This window comes from Amblyraja radiata, chromosome 1 (assembly GCF_010909765.2).
Source record: "Amblyraja radiata isolate CabotCenter1 chromosome 1, sAmbRad1.1.pri, whole genome shotgun sequence".
In the NCBI taxonomy this organism is placed as follows: domain Eukaryota; kingdom Metazoa; phylum Chordata; class Chondrichthyes; order Rajiformes; family Rajidae; genus Amblyraja; species Amblyraja radiata.
The window spans coordinates 35,158,358-35,178,824 of record NC_045956.1 but is presented as its reverse complement, the minus strand read 5'-3'; the positions used below and the strand labels follow the sequence as shown (position 1 = coordinate 35,178,824).

Genomic DNA, 20,467 nt, shown 5'->3' with positions numbered 1-20,467 from the left:
CTTTTCAGAATGGCAGGCAGTGGCGAGCGGAGTGCCGTGAGGCTCGGTGTTGGGGCAGCAACTGTTTACCATATATATTAATGATTTGGAGGGAATTAGGAGCAACACTAGCAAGTTTGCGGATGACACAAAGCTGGGTGGCAGTGTGAACTGTGAAGAGGTTGTTAGGAGGTTGCAGGGTGACCTGGACAGGTTAAGTGAGTGGGCAGGTCCGTGGCAGATGCAGTATAATGTAGATAAATGTGAGATTATCCACTTTGGTGGCAAAAAACAAGGGAGCAGATTATTATCTCAATGGGGTTTGGTTAGGTAAGGGGGGGGGGGGGGGGGTACAGCGAGACCCGGGTGTCCTTGTACACCGGTCACTGAAAGTTGCGGTGCAGGTACAGCAGGCAGTGAAGAAAGCTAATGAAATGTTGGCCTTCATAACAAGAGGATTTCAGTATAGGAGTAGAGAGGTTCTTCTGCAGTTGTATAGGGCTCTGGTAAGACCACATCTGGAGTATTGCGTACAGTTTTGGTCTCCTAATTTGCGGAAGGACATCCTTGTGAGTGAGGCAGTGCAGCGTAGGTTCACGAGATTGATCCCTGGGATGGAGGGACTGTCATATGAAGAAAGATTGAAAAGACCAGGCTTGTATTCACTGGAGTTTAGAAGGATGAGGGGGTTCTTACAGAAACATATAAAATTATAAAAGGACTGGACAAGCTAGATGCAGGAAAAAATTTCCCAATGTTGGGCGAGTCCAGAACCAGGGGCCACAGTCTTAGAATAAAGGGGAGGCCATTTAAGACTGTGGTGAGAAAAAAACGTTTTCACCCAGAGAGTTGTGAATTTGTGGAATTCCCTGCCACAGAAGGCAGTGGAGGCCAAATCACTGGATGGATTTAAGAGAGAGTTAGATAGAGCCCTAGGGGCTAGTGGAATCAAGGGATATGGGGAGAAGGCAGGCACGGGTTATTGATTGGGGACAATCAGCCATGATCGCAATGAATGGTGGTGCTGGCTCGAAGGGTTGAATGGCCTCCTCCTGCACCTATTTTCTATGTTTCTATGTAAGAGATATTTAAGCAACATGTTCAAAGGTAGAGAGGTGGAAAAAACTGAAAGCTAACAAGTCTGGAAGGGAACAGTGTGATGAAGAGGGCTTTTGGCATGCTGGTCTTCATCAGTCAGGGAAGCTGTAGGAAGCTGTACAGATAAATACAATACTACATTTAAAAGACATTTGGATAGGTACATGTATAGGAAAAGCTGAGAGGGGTTTGGGCCAAACACAGGAAATGGGACCAGCTTAAGATGGCGATGTTGGTCAGCATGGATGAGGTGGGTGGTTGGGCCTGTTTTTGTGCTGTAGGACTCTAAGAACAGAGCAATAAGAAAAGGGGTAAGCCACACAACCCCTCAGGCTTGTCCTGCCATTCAATATGATCAATGCAGCTCTTCCTATGGCAGTTCCCCATAGCCCTCAGTTCCCAACCTTCATTGCCCCAGCCTCGACACCCATGTGAGGTGGAGAACTGCAGAGATCCACTGATCTGTGAGAAGTTCCTAAGCACCTCAGCATTCAACAGCGGCAGGCACAGTGTCACTGGACAAGTGATTACATTCAGGCATGAACAAGAGGTCACAATGTTATTGAAGCAGGCGCCAGCTACATCAAATGTCCGACCTTAAAATATTTTATTAAATGAAAGATAATTTCTTCCAATAACTTTCTTCCCCAAGATACTTGACATCAAACATTTTTACAGTCAAGCTGCACGTGCTTACCAATCGAGTACATATCCAGTTGCTGGCGTAAGCGAACCTTCTGCAGGTTGTCATAAAAGTTGGGCTCAGGAGTGTGATTACCAGCAGCAGGGACAGTGAATATTCTCATGATCTTCCTTTTATTTCTAAAGGCAACAGAGAAATTTCCCCAAGTCAGCAAAGTAATAAAATAAATAAGGTCACTTCACCATGCATCCAGCAGAAAAACCGTGGCACACAAAAATCCCTTCAATATTCTCACACATTTTATTTATACTTAAGAGGGAGAGAGAACAAGGTCATGAATATGAGGATAGAAACAGAGAAACATAGAAAATAGGTGCAGTGGGAGGGCATTCGGCCCTTCGAGCCAGCACTGCCATTCATTGTGATCATGGCTGATCGTCCCCTATCAATAATCCGTGCCTGCCTTCTCCCCATATCCCTTGGCTCCACTAGCCCCTAGAGCTCTATCTAACTCTCTCTTAAATCCATCCAGTGGCTTGGTCTCCACTGCCCTCTGTGGCAGGGAATTCCATAAATTCACAACTCTCTGGATGAAAAAGTTTTTTTCTCACCTCAGTCTTAAATGGCCTCCCCTTTATTCTAAGACGGTGGCCCCTGGTTCTGGACTCGCCCAACATTGGGAACATTTTTCCTGCATCTAGCTTGTCCAGTCCTTTATTAAGTTTCTACAAGATATCCCCTCATCCTGCTGCACCTGTTGAGTTTCTCCGGCATTTTTGAGTAACATAGATAATAGGTGCAGGAGTAGGCCATTCGAGCCAGTACCGCCATTCAATGCGATCATGACTGATCATCCACAATCAGTAACCCATGCCTGCCTTCTCCCCATACCCCTTGATTCCGCTAGCCCTAAGAGCTGTATCGAACTCTCTCGAATGCATCAGTGAATCGGCCTCCACTGCCTTCTGAGGCAGAGAATTCCACAAATTCGCAACTCTTTGTGTGAAAAAGTATTTCCTCATCTCAGTTCGAAATGGCCTACCCCTTATTCTTAAACTGTGGCCCTTGGTTCTGGACTCCCCCAACATCAGGAACATGTTTCCTACATCTGGCATGTCCAATCACGTAATAATTTTATATTTCTATAGGATACCCTCTCATCCTTCTAAATTCCAGTGAATACAAGCCCAGTCGCTCCATTCTTTCATCATATGACAGTCCCGCCATCCCGGGAATTAACCTCGTGAACCTACGCTGGCTGCACTGCCTCAATAGCAAGAATATCCTTCCTCAAATTAGGAGACCAAAACTGCACACAATACTCCAGGTGTGGTCTCACGAGGACCCTGTTCAAATACAGAAGGATCTCTTTGCTCCTATACTCAACTCCTCTCGTTATGAAGGCCAACATGCTTTCTTAGCTTTCTTCACTGCCTGTTGTACCTGCATGCTTACTTTCAGTGACTGATGTACAAATATACCCAATTCTCGTTGTACTTCCCCTTTTCCTAATCTGACACCATTCAGATAATAATCTGCCTTCCCGTTCTTGCCACCAAAGTGGATAACCTCACATTTATCCACTATATACTGCATCTGCCCACTCACCCAACTTGTCCAAATCACTCTGCATCCTCATAGCATCTTCTTCACAGTTCATACTTCCACCCAGCTTTGCGTCATCTGCAAACTTGCTAATGTTACTTTAATTCCTTCATCTAAATCATTAATGTATATTGTAAATAGCTGCGGTCCGAGCATTGAGCCTTGCGGTACCCCACTAGTCACTGCCAGCCATTCTGAAAGGGACCCGTTAATCCCTACTCTGGCAACCAATTTTCTATCCATGTCAATACCCTACCGCTAATACCATGTGCTTTAATTTTGCCCACTGATCTCCTGTGTGAGACCTTATCAAAGGCTTTTTGAAAGTCCAGGTACACTACATCCACTGGCTCTCCCATGTCCATTTTACTTGTTACATCCTCAAAAAATTCCAGAAGATTTGTCAAGCATGATATCCCCATTTAAATCCATGCTGACTTGGGCTGATCTAGTTACTGCTATCCAAATGCGCCGCTATTACATCTTTTATAATTGACTCCAGCATCATTCCATGCTTTCTCTCTCCCTCCTTTCTTGAAATGTGGGATAACATTAGCTACCCTCCAATCCACAGGAACTGATCCAGAATCTATCGAACATTGGAAAATGATCACCAATGTATCCACGATTTCTAGAGCCACCTCCTTGAGTACCCTGGGATGCAGACCATCAGGCCCTGAGGGTTTATCAGCCTTCAGCCTACCCAACACCATTTCCTAACTAATGTGAATTTCCTTCAGTTCCTCCATCACCCTAGGTCCTCTGATCCCCTACATATGGGAGATTGGTTGTCTTCACTAAGGAAGACACAAACAAAGTACTTGTTCAACTCATTTGCCATTTCCTTGTTCCCGATAATAAATTCACCTGTTTCTGCTTCAAAGGGACCCACATTTGTCTTAACTTATTTTTCCTCTTCACATACCTAAAGAAGCTTTTACTATCCTTTATATTCTTGGATAGCTTACCTTCATACTTCATCTTTTCTTCCCGTGTTGCCTTTTTAGTTACCTTCTGTTGCTCTTTAAAAGTTACCCAATCCTCTGGCTTCCCACTCATTTTTGCTATGTTACACGTCTTCTCTTTTATTTTTATACTGTCCTTGACTTCCCTTGTCAGCCACAGTCACCTTTTACTCCCCTTAGAATTTTTCTTCCTCTTTGGAATAAAATGATCCTGAATCTTCTGGATTATTCCCAGAAATGGTCCACCGTCATCCCAGCTAGGGCCTCTTTCCAGTCAACTTTGGCCAGCTCCTCCCTCATGCCTCCACAGCCCCCTTTGTTCAAGTAGTAGAGTCTAGGACCAGAGGTCAGCCTCAGAATAAAAGGATGTAACTTTAGGAAGGAGCTGAGAAGGAATTTCTTTGGACAAAGGGTGGTGAATCTGTGGAATTCATTACCACAGACAGCTGTGGAGGCCAAGTCAATGGATATTTTTTAAGGTGGAGATTGACAGGTTCTTGTACAGTGTCAGGGGTATTGGGGAGAAGGCAGGAGAATGGGATCGAGAGGGAAAGATAGATCAGCCATGATTGGATGGCAGAGCAGACCTGATGGGCCGAATGGCCTCATTCTGCTGTCATCACTTATGAACCTATCATCTTCACAACAAACTTCCCTTCCTGTTATATATTTTATGTTCTGTGTCGACACAAGGGACTGTAGATGCTGGTTTACAAAGAGACACAAAGTTAGCGCTGGAGTAACTAAGTGAGTCAGACAGCGGCTGTGGAGAACATGGACGGGTATCTGAAGGACCCGCTGAGTTACTCCAGCTTTTCGTGTCTATCTTCGGTGAAACCAGCATCCATCAGCAGTCCCGCCCCGCCCGACTTTCTGTGAAGGACCATGTTGGCCCCACAGAGTGACGACGATACCGACCGACCGCGGAGTTACCCCAGCGCTCGGTGCCTGCCCTTTCACCCATATCTCCGCCTCCGGCCCGAGCCCCACTCGCCTCCTGGCGTACAGCAGTAGCCCGACGCTGAGCAGCACCGCGATCAGGTAAACATTGGTCGCGTCGTTCCAGGCCTCATGCACCGTGTAATCCATCCCAGCGCCGGCATCAACGCACATCCGGTCCCCGGACAACTCGCACATCCGGTCCTGGGCCGACACGTACAACCAAAGATCCTATAGCAAGCTTGCTCCGGATGAAAGATCCCCGGCCCCGCCCACTGTGTGGACGGTGTCAAACAGCACAGACACCAGACCAACATGATACATCTACAGTACTCACACCTGCCTGTGTTACAGGGATGTCCCTATCTCAACTACCTCCTCAGGGAATATGCTGGAGTCAGGCAGCGGGACAGGCAGCATCTCTGGACAGATGACGTTTCGGGTGGACACTTCTTCAGACTGATGAAGGGTCCCGACCCGTAACATCACCAATCCATGTTCTCCAGAGATGCTGCCAGACTCGCTGAGTTACTCCAGCACTCTGTGTCCATGTTAAACCAGCATCTGCAGTTCCTTCCTGCACATACCTCCTCTGGCAGCTCATTCCATACACCATTCCATATTTCAAAAAATGTCCCTCAGGTTCATATTACATCTTTCCTCGCTCATTTTTAAACCTATGTCCCCTGGTTCTTCATTCCCCAACTCTGGGTAAAAGACTCTGTACATTTATCATATCCATTCTCGTTATGACTTGAGATACCTGTATATATCCGACCCACAGGTGGTGCTTTGGTCTCCGGCCGGCGGGGGGCGGTGTTTCTGGCGGGGGGGAGGCGAGACCAGACGGGCCGTGCAGGCGGCAGCTGCCAGCAGGACAGGACAGGGCCGAGCCGAGCCATGGCGGGCGGAGCGCCACTGACGGCGCTGTGGACCGAGGTGAATCGCTTCGGACAGACCGCCGATTACAGCCGCGCCCTCAAGTCTCTCAACAAAAGTGAGCGGCGCTGGGGCGGGAGGAGCGGGACCCGCGGGGGCGGCGGATGGACGCGCCGAACGGGACGGTCGGCTCCAGGGTTTGGGTCCGGAGTCGGGGTCTGGGGTCACGGGTGTGTTGGCCGATGCTGGGCCCTGTGGGGTGGTGGTGGTTGGTGGGGGGTGGAAGGGGAGTGGAAGGGGAAGATTTGTCCCCTCTCCTCATTGATTGGAATGTAAGGATGTGCTGAGCAATGTTTTCCACATGTTGGTTGGTGCCTGTAACGTGCTGCCAGGGCAGGTGGTGCAGGCGGATATGACAGTAGTGGCCTTTAATGCAGGGAATGAGAACATATGGATCACCTGCAGGCAGGAGATCAATAACCTGGCATCGTGTTCGGCACGGACATTGGGACGGGCGGGCTGTTCCTCTGGTTCTGTGTCTGTTTTTTTTTTGCCGCAGGAGCGTTTGAAATAGCTGTTAATTTGTTTGAGTTTGTTGCACTTGGTTGTCGATGAGATGCTCAATTCATCACCGTTAATTAAACTGATTTTTCTCTCTAGTACTGCAAGATGACAAGGATGATGTCACTGCACTACATTGTAAAGTGGTCTGCCTGGTCCACGGTGGGAGTTTCAAGGAAGCGCTAAACGTAATTCACACTCACAGTAAGGTGCTTTCCAGGTATGATACGCTGAAACACATTTGATTTATTATTAGTAAAATGGGAACTTTGGTCTTTCTTGGTGAAGTTCTCCACACAGCGCTAAACTCGTTATCACCTAACCCACAACTATCAATGGCCTTTTTCATTTATTATCGTTACCTTTTTTCATATCTTTCATTCATTTTTTAATGTCTCTCTGCATCACCATCTATATCTCTCGTTTCCCTTTCCTCTGGCACTCAGTCTGAAGAAGGGTTTCAACCCGAAATGTCATCTATTCCTTTTCTCCGTAGATGCTGTCTGACACACTGAGTTATTACAGCTCTTTGTGTCTTATATTTAATTATAATTGTATAGGGTTTTGCTGGGGCTGAATCTGGTGTGTCTCCTTTGTTGACAGTGGATGTCCTTGCACATGAACAGTGCAGAAAAGAGTCAACGCTGGTCCCAGGGCTGAACGGTTTGCCTTGAGGGGAGCTGAGATTGTATTTTCTAGACTTCAGAAGAATGTGAGGTCTCATTGAAACTTGTACGATTATGTGGCCAGGCGAATGTTCCTTTGACTGAGGAGTCTGCAACCTGGATTCAGATTCAGAAAAGGGATTGGTAGTTTAGACTGAGCTAAGAAACGTCTTGCTGAGGTTAGTGGATCTTTGGACTGCTTAACCCCAGGTCAGTCATTGAGGTTATTCAGATCAGCAGTGGATATTCTGGAGATAGTCCTCCAGAAATGCACTGAATTACTCCGGTAGTTTGTGTTTTTTTGTGGATATATTCTAGTCAAGGAATTAGGGGTAGCTCAGCAAAGTGACTCTGAGGTGGAATCACAGAACTTTATCAATGGCAGAGCCAATGGCCGACTGCTCATTCTTAGGAAATGCACTTACGTGGAAGTGGCCACGCTCTCATCTTGCTGCTACCATCAGGAGGAAGGTACAGGAGCCTGAGAACCATGGCTTCCAGGTTCAAGAACAGCTTCTTCCCAGCAACAGGCGCTTGAACACTGCACAACACTAACCTCAGCAACTGATCTACTATGGATATTATTTTTGTTGCACTACGCACAAACTACTATGGTTTGATTTCCTACTATTACTGATTATTAACTAACTGTATTCTTTTATTATTGTACATTCATCTGCAAGGGCCTGTAAAGCTGCAGCAAGTAAGAATTTCATTGTTCCATTGCTGGAACAGAGGATGATGGAGCTGTGTAGGAAAGAACTGCAGATGCTGGTTTAAATCAAAGGTAGACACAAAATGCTGGAGTAACTCAGCGGGTCAGGCAGCATCTCTGGAGAGAAGGAATGGGAGACGTTTCGGGTGGAGACTCTTCTTCTGATTCATGATAAAACAATCGTGAATTAGGCTTGCTGCGTTTCTTCAGCCACATTTGTTAAAAGACAAATTTCTGTTTCCTGAACGAAAGATTTCCATGCTGCTGTGCCTTGTTTTACAGCAAGGGAATCATGCATTTTATTTCAGCAGATTTAGGAATTGTGGTTCCTAAATTGTACTGTGTTCAGTTTTGGGCACCATGTTATAGGAAAGATGTTGTCAAGCTGGAAAGGGTGCAGAGAAGATTTACAAGGATATTGCCAGGACTAGAGGGCCTGAGCAGTAGGGAGAGGTTGAGTAGGCTTGTACTCTATTCCTTGGAGTGCAAGAGGATGAGGAGTGATCTTATTGAGGTGGATAAAATCATGGGAGGAATAGATCGGGTAGATGCACAGAGTCTCTTGCCCAGAGTAGGCGAATCAAGGACCAGAGGACATAGATTTAAGGTGAAGGGGAAAAGATTTAATAAGAATTTGAGGGGTAACTTTTTTACGCAACGGGTGGTGGGTATATGGAACAAGCTGCCGGAGGTGGTAGTTGAGGCTGGGACTATCCCATCGTATAAGAAACAGTTAGATGTGGGCAGATAGGACTAGTGTAGCTGGGACATGTTGGCCGGTGTGGGAAAGTTGGACTTAAGGGCCTGTTTCTACGCTATATCACTCTGACTCTATACCAAGCAGATAGAATGGTAGTCGTATGGTTCGTTTGCCATCATTGATCGAGGCATTGGGTATAAAGGTCGGGAAATCATAGTACAGCTCTGTAGAATTTCAATAGGTTTCCACGCTGTATCACTCTAACTGTGGTTGAGATGGAAAAAGACGAATACGCACATGTGACGTCATTCAAAAAATATCAGCATTGAACCCATTCAAACTAAGATTGTCTCTCCCCTGTATTTGCTTTCTAGTGATGTGATAGCCTTTGAGAAGGCATATTGTGAATACAGACTGAATCGGATAGAATCTGCGCTGAAGACCATTGAAGCTGTCGATCAGAGGACTGACAAGTTAAAGGAGCTTTATGCACAAGTGGTATATAAATATTTTCCTCTTGCATCTTATATTAAAGTAATCATCCTGCATGCAGCATGTCTGGTGGCATAGCTGCCAAAAGAGGTATTGTTTGGGTGAAAAAGTGTTTCCTCATCTCTATTCTAAATGGCTTACCCCTTATTCTTAAACTGTGGCCCCTGGTTCTGGACTCACCCAACATCGGGAACATGTTTCCTGCATCTAGTGTGTCCAATCCCTAAATAATTTTATATGTTTCAATAAGATAACCTCTCATCCTTCTAAATTCCAGAGTATACAAGCCCAGCCGCTCCATTTTATTAACATATGACAGTCCCGCCATCCCGGGAATTAACCTTGTGAACCTACGCTGCATTCATGTTGTTGAATTTAACTTCAGGGAGAGGTTTAAACACGTTAGGGCTACTGACCTCTTGAAAAGCTTTTAGAATCATAGAATCAGATAGAACTAGAACAGTCCCATCAGTATAATGCCAAGATAAACTAATCTCCTCAGTCTGCATGTGATCCACACTGGGAACCAATGATCAGTGGCCAATTAGCCCAATAACTTGCAAACTTGAACAATAATTTTGATCTATCAATTAGTTATCCATCTCCTTTAATTACATAATGATCTAGCTTTCCCTCCCACTAGGGGTGGCACGGTAACACAGTGGTAGAGTTGCTGCTTTGCAGCGCCAGAGACCTGGGTTTCATCTTGACTATGGGTGCTGTCTGTACGGAGTTTGTACATACTCCCCGTGACCGCGTGGGTTTTCTCCGAGATCTTCGGTTTCCTCCCACACTCCAAAGACATACAGGTTTGTAGGCTAATTGGCTTGGTATAATAGTAAATTGTCCCTAATGTGGGTAGGGTAGTATTAATGTGCGGGGATCGCTGGCCCACAGACTAGTGGTCTGAAGGGCCTGTTTCAGCGCTGTATCTCTGAACTCCAGAGATTCACCACCTGCAGAGAAGAAAATTCTATGTACTTTAGTTTTAAATTACCCTTGTCTTATAGTTACGTCCTCTTGTTTGTGATTCTGCCACGGGTGAAAACATCCCTACATCTACTCTGTCAACCCCCTTAGGATCTTGTCTGCTCACCGCTCATTCTAAAGCCCAGGAGTACAGGCCCAAAGTGTTTGATCACTCTTGCCAAGGTGACCCTCTCATCCCTTGCTAGGTATTTCAAAAACAAATGGGCATAGATTGAACATGAGAGGTAGGTGGAATTAAATGCACATTACTTTGAAGAGAGAAACACTTAAACAGGCACGGTACAGAAGTAGAAGATCTTCATGCGGACCAATGCAATTGGTGTAGATTAGGGATTGGTGCAGATGATGTCCCTGACTTCCCACACCCTGCAGGAAACACACTGTACCAACCCTGGGTGAAAGGTTGATGTGGACGTTCTGTGCTGATTCTTTGATCCCTCCTTTGATAAGGACCAATTGCGGTTGGAGAATAAATGTCAGTCTTGTCGTATATGTCTACATCACGTGAAAAGATTTTCAAAAATCATGCAATTAAAAGCAATCGCCAGTTAACTTTCCCTCTTCTGTAAACTCAGTTGTACAGATTGGAGCGGTATGAAGACTGTTTAACGGTTTATCGTGACTTAATTAGAAATTCACAAGATGATTATGAGGAGGAAAGGAAAACCAATCTTTCAGCTGTGGTCGCAGCTTTGAGTACCTGTGAACATTCCTACCCTGTAAGTATCAGAATCTACCTGTTGCAAAGTGTTCTGTATTTTTACTAACAAGAATTAGTGTGCAATTCAATTCTTTGCTGGTAGTTTTTACAAAACGTTGTGAATTATTTGCTCTTGGCTAAACCCCCATGTAGGTGCCCAAATTGGAAATGTAAGTAGAGAATTACCAAAAAATATAAACTACCAATCATTTATCACTTGGCTCAGTGGCATAAAATTCAGATAATTTGCTACCCGACTCTCTGGAAATCCTGAGAATAGGAATCTGGTCCCCTGGGTCCTGGTTACTACATATGATTTTGCTTACCAGGGTCCAGGTTATCAATTATAATCATACTGCACAGAAATAGTCCCTTCAGCCAAACTCGTCCATACTGACCAAGATGCCCCATCTAAGGTCCTTGTACCTGTCCAATGAATTTTAAATGGTGTTATAGTACCTGTTGCAACTACTTCATCTGCAGTTGTCCCTCAGACTCATCTTTTCTCTCACCTTAAACCTATGCCCTGTAGTTCTCTTGCCTTACCCAGCTCTCCCTTAGCCCACCGTCTCCGCCTCTTCCTTTCTTCTTCCGCACCCGAAACGTCGCCTATTTCCTTTGCTCCATAGATGCTGCCTCACCCGCTGAGTTTCTCCAACGTTTTTGTCTACCCATTCACACAAGTTCTGTTATCCCACTTTCCTCACTCACTCCCGACTCATTAGGGGCAATTTTACAGTGACAAGTTAACCTACAAAGCCAATGCATCTTTGGGATGTGGGAGGAAACCTACATGCTTGCAGGGAGAATGTGCAAATTCAAAACAGACAATACCCGAGGACAGGATGGAACACAGATCTCTGGCGTGTGAGGCAGTAAGTCCACCAGATGTGCCACTATATTTTATTTTCCAACACATTAAAATTATACGTTGCTAACTTTGGTTATTAAAAAAAAAAACTATCCATTTTCAGTCTTAAATCTCTAAGTGATGCTATGTCCCCCGTTATAGCTACTGTATGTTTTAATTCAGTTCAAGACTATGGGGCAGTACATTGGACATAAAGTTGCTGCTTAAAATTGCCAGAGACCCGGAATTGATCCTGAATATGGGTGCTGTCTGCATGGAATTTTCTCTTTTTCCCTTTGATCGCATGGGTTGCTCTTGTTTTCTTCCACATTACAAAGGTATGCAGGAACCTTTTTCAGACCCAACCCAAAACTTAATATTTTCCTTTTGTCCAGAGATTCTGTCTGACCTGTTGAGTTATTCCAGCTTTTTGTGTCTATCTTCAGTTTAAACCAGCATCTGCAGTTCCTTCCTACACACACGATACTATACGATAGAACTTTATTACTCCAAGGAGGGAAATAGTGTGTGTGTGTGTATAGTTATATATACATATATAAATATACACTGTTTTGTTTTCTCGTTTATAACATTGTTTGCAGAGTACTATGTTTACATATTCTGTTGTGCTGCCGCAAGCAAGGATTTCATTGTTCTAACTGGGACGTGAGAGAATAACTCTTAACTTACGTTGCTAATGTGTGGGATAGAACTAGTGTACGGGTGATCGGTGGTCGGCGTGGACTCAGTGGGCCGAAGGGCCTGTTGCCACGCTGTATCTTTAAATTAAACAAAAAACACTAAAACCAGAGGAAATCTAAAGAAGGGTCTCTACCCGAAACGTCACCCAATTTCTTCTATCCAGAGATGCTGGCTGCTCCATGGAGTTCCCCCACACAATTAAAGCATGGAATAGTCTTCACCCTACCATAGTTACCCAACCAGATGCAATTAAATTTAAGGTAGCCCTTTTTTTCCCCTAAGAACCCTTTTTTGCTTAAGTCCAAGTCAAGAGTCAAGAGTTTTATTGTCATCTGTCCCAGATAGGACAATGACATTCTTGCTTGCTGCAGCACAACAGAATATGTAAACATAATACAGAACAGGAGATAAAAGTTCAGTGTGTCTATATACCATAGACCATATAAATATATATAAACCGACCGGACAGCAATGGCGGCTAGATCTCCCACAATGCAAAGGGAGGGAGAAAGTGGCCCACGCCAACCCGTTGCAGTGCGCATGTGCAGGGCGGCACATGCGTACAACCACGGCCGAGATATGGTGGCCAAAGATCTTCGCTATAGGATCTTTGGTGCTGACCGTGCGCATGTGGAGGGGGAGGATGTGCAGACCGTGGCAGTGTGCATGTGTAAGGCGGCCTGCCGTGCCGGCGGATGAGGAGTGGGCGGAGAGCGAGACCTGGAGACGGAGAGTGATGGAGAGAGAGAGGTAGAGGGGTCCTGCTCAGAATTAAATGATAGGTATCCCTGGTGCTTGCCAAGCCGGGCAAAATGGCATGGCTTTTAGTTTGCCCAGCGGGACTGTAGGTTTCCATTGGCAACCGGGCAAACGCTAATTTCGAGCCCTGAAGGTCTGGCGTCTCCTGAGATTGAGGGGAAAGTACCCAGATGCAAGCTGGGGTTGCTGTAGCTTGCAGAGGAGGCTGTCACACAGAGAGCGATCTTTTTTAAATACTGAACAGGGAGTGGGGCAGATGTGTGTGGTGGTGGAATCTCGTTGAGGGTGGCAGAAATTACAAGGACCGATCCGTTGAATCCAATGGAAGATGAAGACCATGAGAGTTGAATCCGTGATTTGTCAGGGAGGCAGCGAGCAGAGGTGTAGGAAATATGAGATGTGGCTAAGTCATCTGTTGACTATGGTGGAGGACAAGATTTCTCGGAGGCTCCTGCGTGAAATGTCGCACTCAGACACCGTGGCAAAGCTGGGAGAATGGCATGGAGTTCTTTCAGGATGCACGGTGGGAAAAAGAGTAGTTCATAAGTGATAGGAGCAGAATTAGCCATTCGGCCATTGAGGTCTCCTCCGCCATTCAATCATAACTCCCTCTCAACCCAATTCCCCTGCCTTCTCCTCATAAACCCTGATACCCTTACTAATCAAGAATCTATCTATATCTGCATTAAAAATATCTATTGAGAGCCTCCATGGCCTTCTGTGGCAATGAATTTCACAGATTCACCACCCTCTGACTAAATAAATTGTTCCTAATCTTCCTCAAAGAACGTTGTTTAATTCTGAGGCAATGGTCTCTGGTTCTAGGGGAACTAGTGGGAACATCCTCTCCACATCCACTCTATCCAGGCCATCTGACTATCCAGATAACATTGCTGTGGATGTCTGTAGGCTGCCAGTGGATGTATGATGCTATGTCATCCACTTGTTTGACATCCCATCCAATGCCTTAATATTAATTCCCATTACCATTGGCACATTATGCCTGCAGAAATTCCAGTAGCAAACTGGGCTGCATCCTAAAATAGCACTTCCCTCTCTATGGACCAGGGAGCAGGTGCATATAAACACCGATACTTACAGGCTTCCCTCCGTGCACGCTTCCTTCTTCCCAGAAAATACAGCACTTATTGTCAATAGGTCAAACTTTGATTCGCCATTCTCAGTTTAATTAAATCTTTCCAAAATCCTTTGGTCTCTTTGTAATGTTCGATCTCCCTCCATGATATTTGGCCTTTCAGTATCCCGTCTTTGCATGCTCGACTATTGGTGATTTTGCCTTCAATGATTAAAGTTCTAACTTCTGAAATTCCCTTCATAGAAAATAGGTGCAGGAGGAGGCCATTCGGCCCTTCGAGCCAGCACCGCCATTCATTGTGATCATGGCAGATCATCCACAATCAGTAACCCATTCCTGCCTTCTCCCCATATCCCTTGATTCCGCTAGCTTCTTGAGCTCTATCTAACTCTCTTTTAAATTCATCCAGTGAATTGGCCTCTACTGCCTTCTGTGGCAGAGAATTCCACAAATTCATAACTCTGGGTGAAAATGTTTTTTCTTATCTCAGTTTTAAATGGCCTCCCCTATATTCTTCGACTGTGGCCCCTGGTTCTGCACTCGCCCAACATCAGGAACATGTTTCCTACATCTGGCATGTCCAATCCCTTAATAATTTAAAATGTTTCTATAAAATTCCCCCTCGTCCTTCTAAATTTCTGTGAATACAAGCCCAGTCTTTCCAATCTTTCCTCATATGACAGTCCCACCATCCCGGGGATTAGCTTTGTGAACCTAAGCTGCACTGCCTCAATAGCAAGGATGTCCTTCCTCAAATTAGGAGACCAAAACTGCACACAATACTCCAGATGTGGTCTCACCAGGGCCCTGTACAACTGCAGAAGGACCTCTTTACTCTTATACTCAAATCTTCTTGTTATGAAGGCCAACATGCCATTAGCTTTCTTCACTGGGTGTTGTACCTGCATGTTTACTTTCAGTATGCAAAAATACTGGAGAAACTCAGCGGGTGCAGCAGCATCTATGGAGCGAAGGGAATAGGCAAATTTTCGGGCCGAAACCTTGCCTATTTCCTTCGCTCCATAGATGCTGCTGCACCCGCTGAGTTTCTCCAGCATTTTTGTGTACCTTCGATTTTCCAGCATCTGCAGTTCCTTCTTAAACACACGTTTACTTTCAGTGACTGGTGTACAGGGACACCCAGGTCTCGTTGCACTTCCCTTTTTCCTAATCTGGCACCATTGAGATAATAATCTGCCTCCTTGTTCTTGCCGCCAAAGTGGATAACTTCACATTCCTGAAGCTTTCAACCTTACTTTCCAATTCAGACTTAAAACTTACCACATAAACCAAACTTTAGTTTATTAGTAGAAACCTTAATGATTTCTGAAATGGTGCTCTTGGTACCTGCCTCAACTACTTCCTCTGGTTCCACATACTCACCACCCTCTGTGTGGAAAAAGTTGCCCCTCAGGTTCCTTTTAAATCATTCCCCTCTCACCTTAAACCTATGTCCTCTCGTACTTGATTCCCATACCCTGAGAAAAAGATACTGCATTTACCCTATCTATTCCCCTCATAAAGCCATAAGGAACATGAATAGAATTAGGCCATTCGGCCCGTCAAGTCTACTCCACCATTCAATCATGGCTGATTTATCTTTCCCTCCTAACCTCATTCTCCTACTTTCTCGCCATAACCTCTGACACCTGTACTAATCATCGTTTTTTACACCTATATAAGATCACCCTTCTGTGGTCCAAAGAATAAAGTCTGAGCGTGTCTTGTAGCTCATGCCTTCGAGTCCTGGCAATATCCTTCTAAATCCTTTCCAGCTGAGCAATATTTCTCCTTTAGCAGAGGTGACCCAGAACTGGACACAATACTCCAAGTGCAGCCTCACCAACGTCTTGTACAATGTAACATTGGTCCTAATTTCTACAACTCTAGCTAAATTTGTTAGGTAGCAATACTGTCAAATACTTTGGAGCTTTTGCAAGTTATTTGTCCAAAAATAACATGCGATTGCAATTTGATTTTGTTTCTCAGGAAGACTTGGGCTTGCCTGAAACTTCATATGAACTGTGTTACAATGCTGCTTGCACTTTGATTGGTGAGAGCAAGCTGCCTGAAGCAATGAATAAACTTCAGAAGGCTGAAGGTAAGTATCATTTGCATGAAAATGAAAACCTATATATTAATAATATTACTTATGTTGACAAAAGCTCATTTCATCAGAAATAAAGACAAAGTAATGGAAATACTAATGGAAAGAAGGTCAGGCAGCTCATTGGAGAGAGGAAACAAAATGCTAGGCCAATGACCATTCATCGTAATTGGAAAAATCATATTCTTCCAGTTATGATGATGGGGCTTTGAGCTGAGACGTTAAACTCACTGAGGAAAGCATGAAGTGCTGGAGGAACACAGGAGGTCAGGCAGCATCTGTGGAGGGAATGGATAGATGATATTTCAGGTTGGGACTCTTCTACAGTTTAATCTGAAAACGTCGCCTCTCCATTCCCTCCACTGAATTCCACCAGCACTTTATGTTTTACTCCAGATTCCAGCATCACAGATGCTGTTTGACGACCTGAGTATTTCCAGCAGGATTTTCATTTCAGTTTTCCATCATTGCGGCACCAGCAGCGCCGAACGATTGGCAGTCCCGCCAACAGTCTGTCTGTTTTTTTTTGGGGGGTTTTTAAACATTTTTAGTGCATTTTAAAAGTTTATGTAAATGTTCTCCAGTTTGTTTTATGTGGGGGACGGGGGAGGGGGAAACTTTTTGCAGTTTCTTAACTTGACGGAGATGTGATTGTTTTCCGGGTCGCATCTCCGGCTGATCTGCGGCCTACCATCGATGCAGCTGGAAGCCTCCTCGGATTGACCTTGAGCGCCCCCGCGGGGCATGGACTTAACACAGGAGCTGATCCCTTGCCTGGGAATGCGACAACCGCGCCTGCAGGCTTTACCATCGAGCTTGCGGTCTCGGGAGAGGCATCTCAAAGCTCTTAACGACGCATATGCTCGACTAGCCCCAGTGCAGGGTTCGATCGCCGGTGCGGGGCAGCTGACATCCCCTCGATGCAGGAGCTGATCGCCCCGACGTGGAGAGCGCGCCGCCGGTTACGGGAGTCAAGATCGTCTCGTCAACAGAAGGCTCGAGGCCCCCGACTGCGGGAGAGCAAACAAGGGAAGAGATTTGAACTTTTTTTTGCCTTCCATCACAGTGAGGAATGTGGACGAGTCACTGTGGTGGATTTTTATGTTAAAATACGTTTTGTGTGTTCCGTTGCTTTTTATTTATATGACTGACTTGGCAAATGAAATTCTTCGTATGTTGCAAAACTTGCTTGGCTAATAAAGTATTATTGTGATTGTGATTTATTTGTAGCCACCCCCAAGAAGTGGCAGTTAATATTGCTAGCTTTATAATTCCAATTATGCTTTCTATTTTGATTTAGAACTCTGTCGGCAATCATTTTCAGAAGATACTGTAAGTATTTCAGACCACGGTTGTAATGTATTCATACATATTCATGTGTATGTTAATGAGTTGGTGTTGTACATAAGCAGGGAATGTTGGGTAATAGAAACATAGAAAATAGGTGCAGGAGTAGGCCATTTGGCCCTTCGAGCCTGCACCGCCATTCAATATGATCATGGCTGATCATCCAACTCAGTATCCCGTACCTGCCTTCTCTCCATACCCCCTGATTCCTTTAGCCACAAGGGCCACATCTAACTCCCTCTTAAATATAGTCAATGAACTGGCCTCAACTACCTTCTGTGGCAGAGAGTTCCAGAGATTCACCACTCTCTGTGTGAAAAAAGTTTTTCTCATCTCAGTCTTAAAGGATTTCCCTTCTATCCTTAAGCTGTGACCCCTTGTCCTGGACTTCCCCAACATCAGGAACAATTTTCCTGCATCTAGCCTGTCCAACCCCTTAAGAATTTTGTAAGTTTCTATAAGATCCCCCCTCAATCTACTAAATTCTAGCGAGTACAAGCCAAGTCTATCCAGTCTTTCTTCATATGAAAGTCCTGACATCCCAGGAATCAGTCTGATGAACCTTCTCTGCACTCCCTCTAAGGCAATAATGTCCTTTGCAATAGAGATTCGGAGACCAAAACTGTACTCCAGGTGTGGTCTCACCAAGACCCTGTACAACTGCAGTAGAACCTCCCTGCTCCTATACTCAAATCCTTTTGCTATGAATGCTAACATACCATCATTCGCTAATAAATAAATCTCTCGTGATCCAGGCAACCTGCGTGTAAGTTGTTATACATTCTGCCGTCTGGAATATAACAAAATTGGCGGCGAGTTTGTGAACTCATCCTTTAAATACAGTGCAGGTCTGTTTTGCAACATGCAGTGTTTAATAGTTTAAACAGTAAATACGGAGTTGTGTCGCAGTTGTTTGCGAGCTGGACACGATAGGCCGCAGATCCTTCTATGCAGGGGACTGTAGTTTAAAACAGCAGTTGTACAAATCGTTGCGTGTTTGTCAGGCTATCTCTATGCCTTAAAACTTAAGTTTGCACTGTAACTTTGGAACCTTTCTCGGATGCACACTATGCGACAGATTGGTTAATGGTCTAGTGGATGACGAATTCAGTCCAAACTCATGAACACTCCAGATCTTACATTTGAGAAAGCATGCAAGATTGCTGCCACAATGGAGATGGCATCAAACAATGCTCGTGAGTTTCATCCATCACAGACTGCAGTGGCCGTTTACAGTCACAAGGCAGTGCCTATGGCCAAACCAAGAGGCGTTAAATCAAAACCAAAGTATGGCGGGGAGCCAAGTTCAGCTAGTTGTTATCGTTGCAGCGGTAATCACTCATCCCAATTTTGTCAGTTCAAAATGGCCAAGTGCTATAAATGCCAGAAGAAAGGCCATATCGCCTCAGCATGTCGGGCCAAGCATAAAACAGGGAATCAACAATCTGCGGGAAACAAGCGACAACATCAAAGAGGAGTTCACAACTTAGAAACATAGAAAATAGGTGCAGGAGGAGGCCATTCGGCCCTTCGAGCCAGCACCGTTTTTCTTTGGCTGATCGTCCCCAATCAATAACCCGTGCCTGGCTTCTCCCCATATCCCTTGATTCCACCAGCTCTATCAAACTCTCTCTTAAATCCATCCAGTGATTTGGTCTCCACAGGCCTTTGTGGCAGGGAATTCCACAAATTCACAACTCTCTGGGTGAAAAAGTTTTTTCTCATCTCAGTCTTAAATGGCCTCCCCTTTATTCTAAGACTGTGGCCCCTGGTTCTGGACGTGCCCAACAGTGGGAATGTTTTTCCTGCATCTAGCTTGACCAGTCCTTTTATAATTTTATATGTTTCTATAAGATATCCTCTCATCCTTCTAAACTCCAGTGAATACAAGCCTAGCCTTTTCAAACTTTCCTCATATGACGGTCCCGCCATCCCAGGGATCAATCTCGTGAACTAACGCTGCACTGCCTCAATCACAAGGATGTCCTTCCTCAAATTAGGAGACCAAAACTGTACGTAATACTCCAGATGTCTTACCAGAGCCCTATACAACTGCAGAAGAACCTCTCTACTCCTATACTGAAATCCTCTTGTTATGAAGGCCAACATTCCATTAGCTGTACCTGCACGCCAACTTTCAGTGACCGATGTACAAGGACACCCAGGTCTCGCTGTACCTCCCCCATACCTAACCTAACCCCATTGAGATAATCTGACCCATTGTTTTTGCCACCAAAGTGGATAACCTCACATTTATCTGTATACTGCATCTGCGGCCCCAACACCGAGCCTTGCGGCACTCCACTCGCCACTGCCTGCCATTCTGAAAAGGATCCATTCACTACAACTCTTTGCTTCTTTTCTGCCAACCAATTTTCTATCCATGTCAACACCCTACCCCTAATACCCCTAATTTAGTCACCAGTCTCCCGTGCGGAACCTTATCAAAGGCTTTCTGAAAGTCTAGATACACTACATCCACTGGCTCCCCTTCATCCATTTTACTTGTCACATCCTCAAAAAATTCCAGAAGATTGGTCAAGCATGCTTTTCCTTTTATAAATCCATGCTGACTTGGACTAATCCTTTTACTGCTATCCAAATGCTACATTATTGCCTCTTTAATAATTGACTCCAGCATCTTTCCCATCACCGAAGTCAGGCTAACTGGTCTG

At 45.0% G+C, this 20,467-nt stretch overlaps 2 protein-coding genes across 2 annotated transcripts in view; one reads left to right on the top strand and one right to left on the bottom strand.

The window, feature by feature from the left end:
• smim19 (small integral membrane protein 19) overlaps nt 1-5,439 on the bottom strand; it is a 37,874-nt gene extending 32,435 nt beyond the window's left edge. The window contains exons 1-2 of the mRNA XM_033020447.1: nt 5,285-5,439; nt 1,775-1,899 (exon numbers count right to left, since the gene is read on the bottom strand). Of these exons, the coding sequence (XP_032876338.1) occupies nt 1,775-1,899; nt 5,285-5,427 (268 nt within the window). The 5' untranslated portion in view covers nt 5,428-5,439. The remainder of the gene's footprint in view (nt 1-1,774; nt 1,900-5,284) is intronic.
• A 629-nt stretch (nt 5,440-6,068) lies between these two features.
• srp72 (signal recognition particle 72) overlaps nt 6,069-20,467 on the top strand; it is a 60,938-nt gene continuing 46,539 nt past the window's right edge. The window contains exons 1-6 of the mRNA XM_033020446.1: nt 6,069-6,226; nt 6,769-6,889; nt 9,124-9,247; nt 10,807-10,950; nt 16,328-16,439; nt 17,746-17,777. Of these exons, the coding sequence (XP_032876337.1) occupies nt 6,130-6,226; nt 6,769-6,889; nt 9,124-9,247; nt 10,807-10,950; nt 16,328-16,439; nt 17,746-17,777 (630 nt within the window). The 5' untranslated portion in view covers nt 6,069-6,129. The remainder of the gene's footprint in view (nt 6,227-6,768; nt 6,890-9,123; nt 9,248-10,806; nt 10,951-16,327; nt 16,440-17,745; nt 17,778-20,467) is intronic.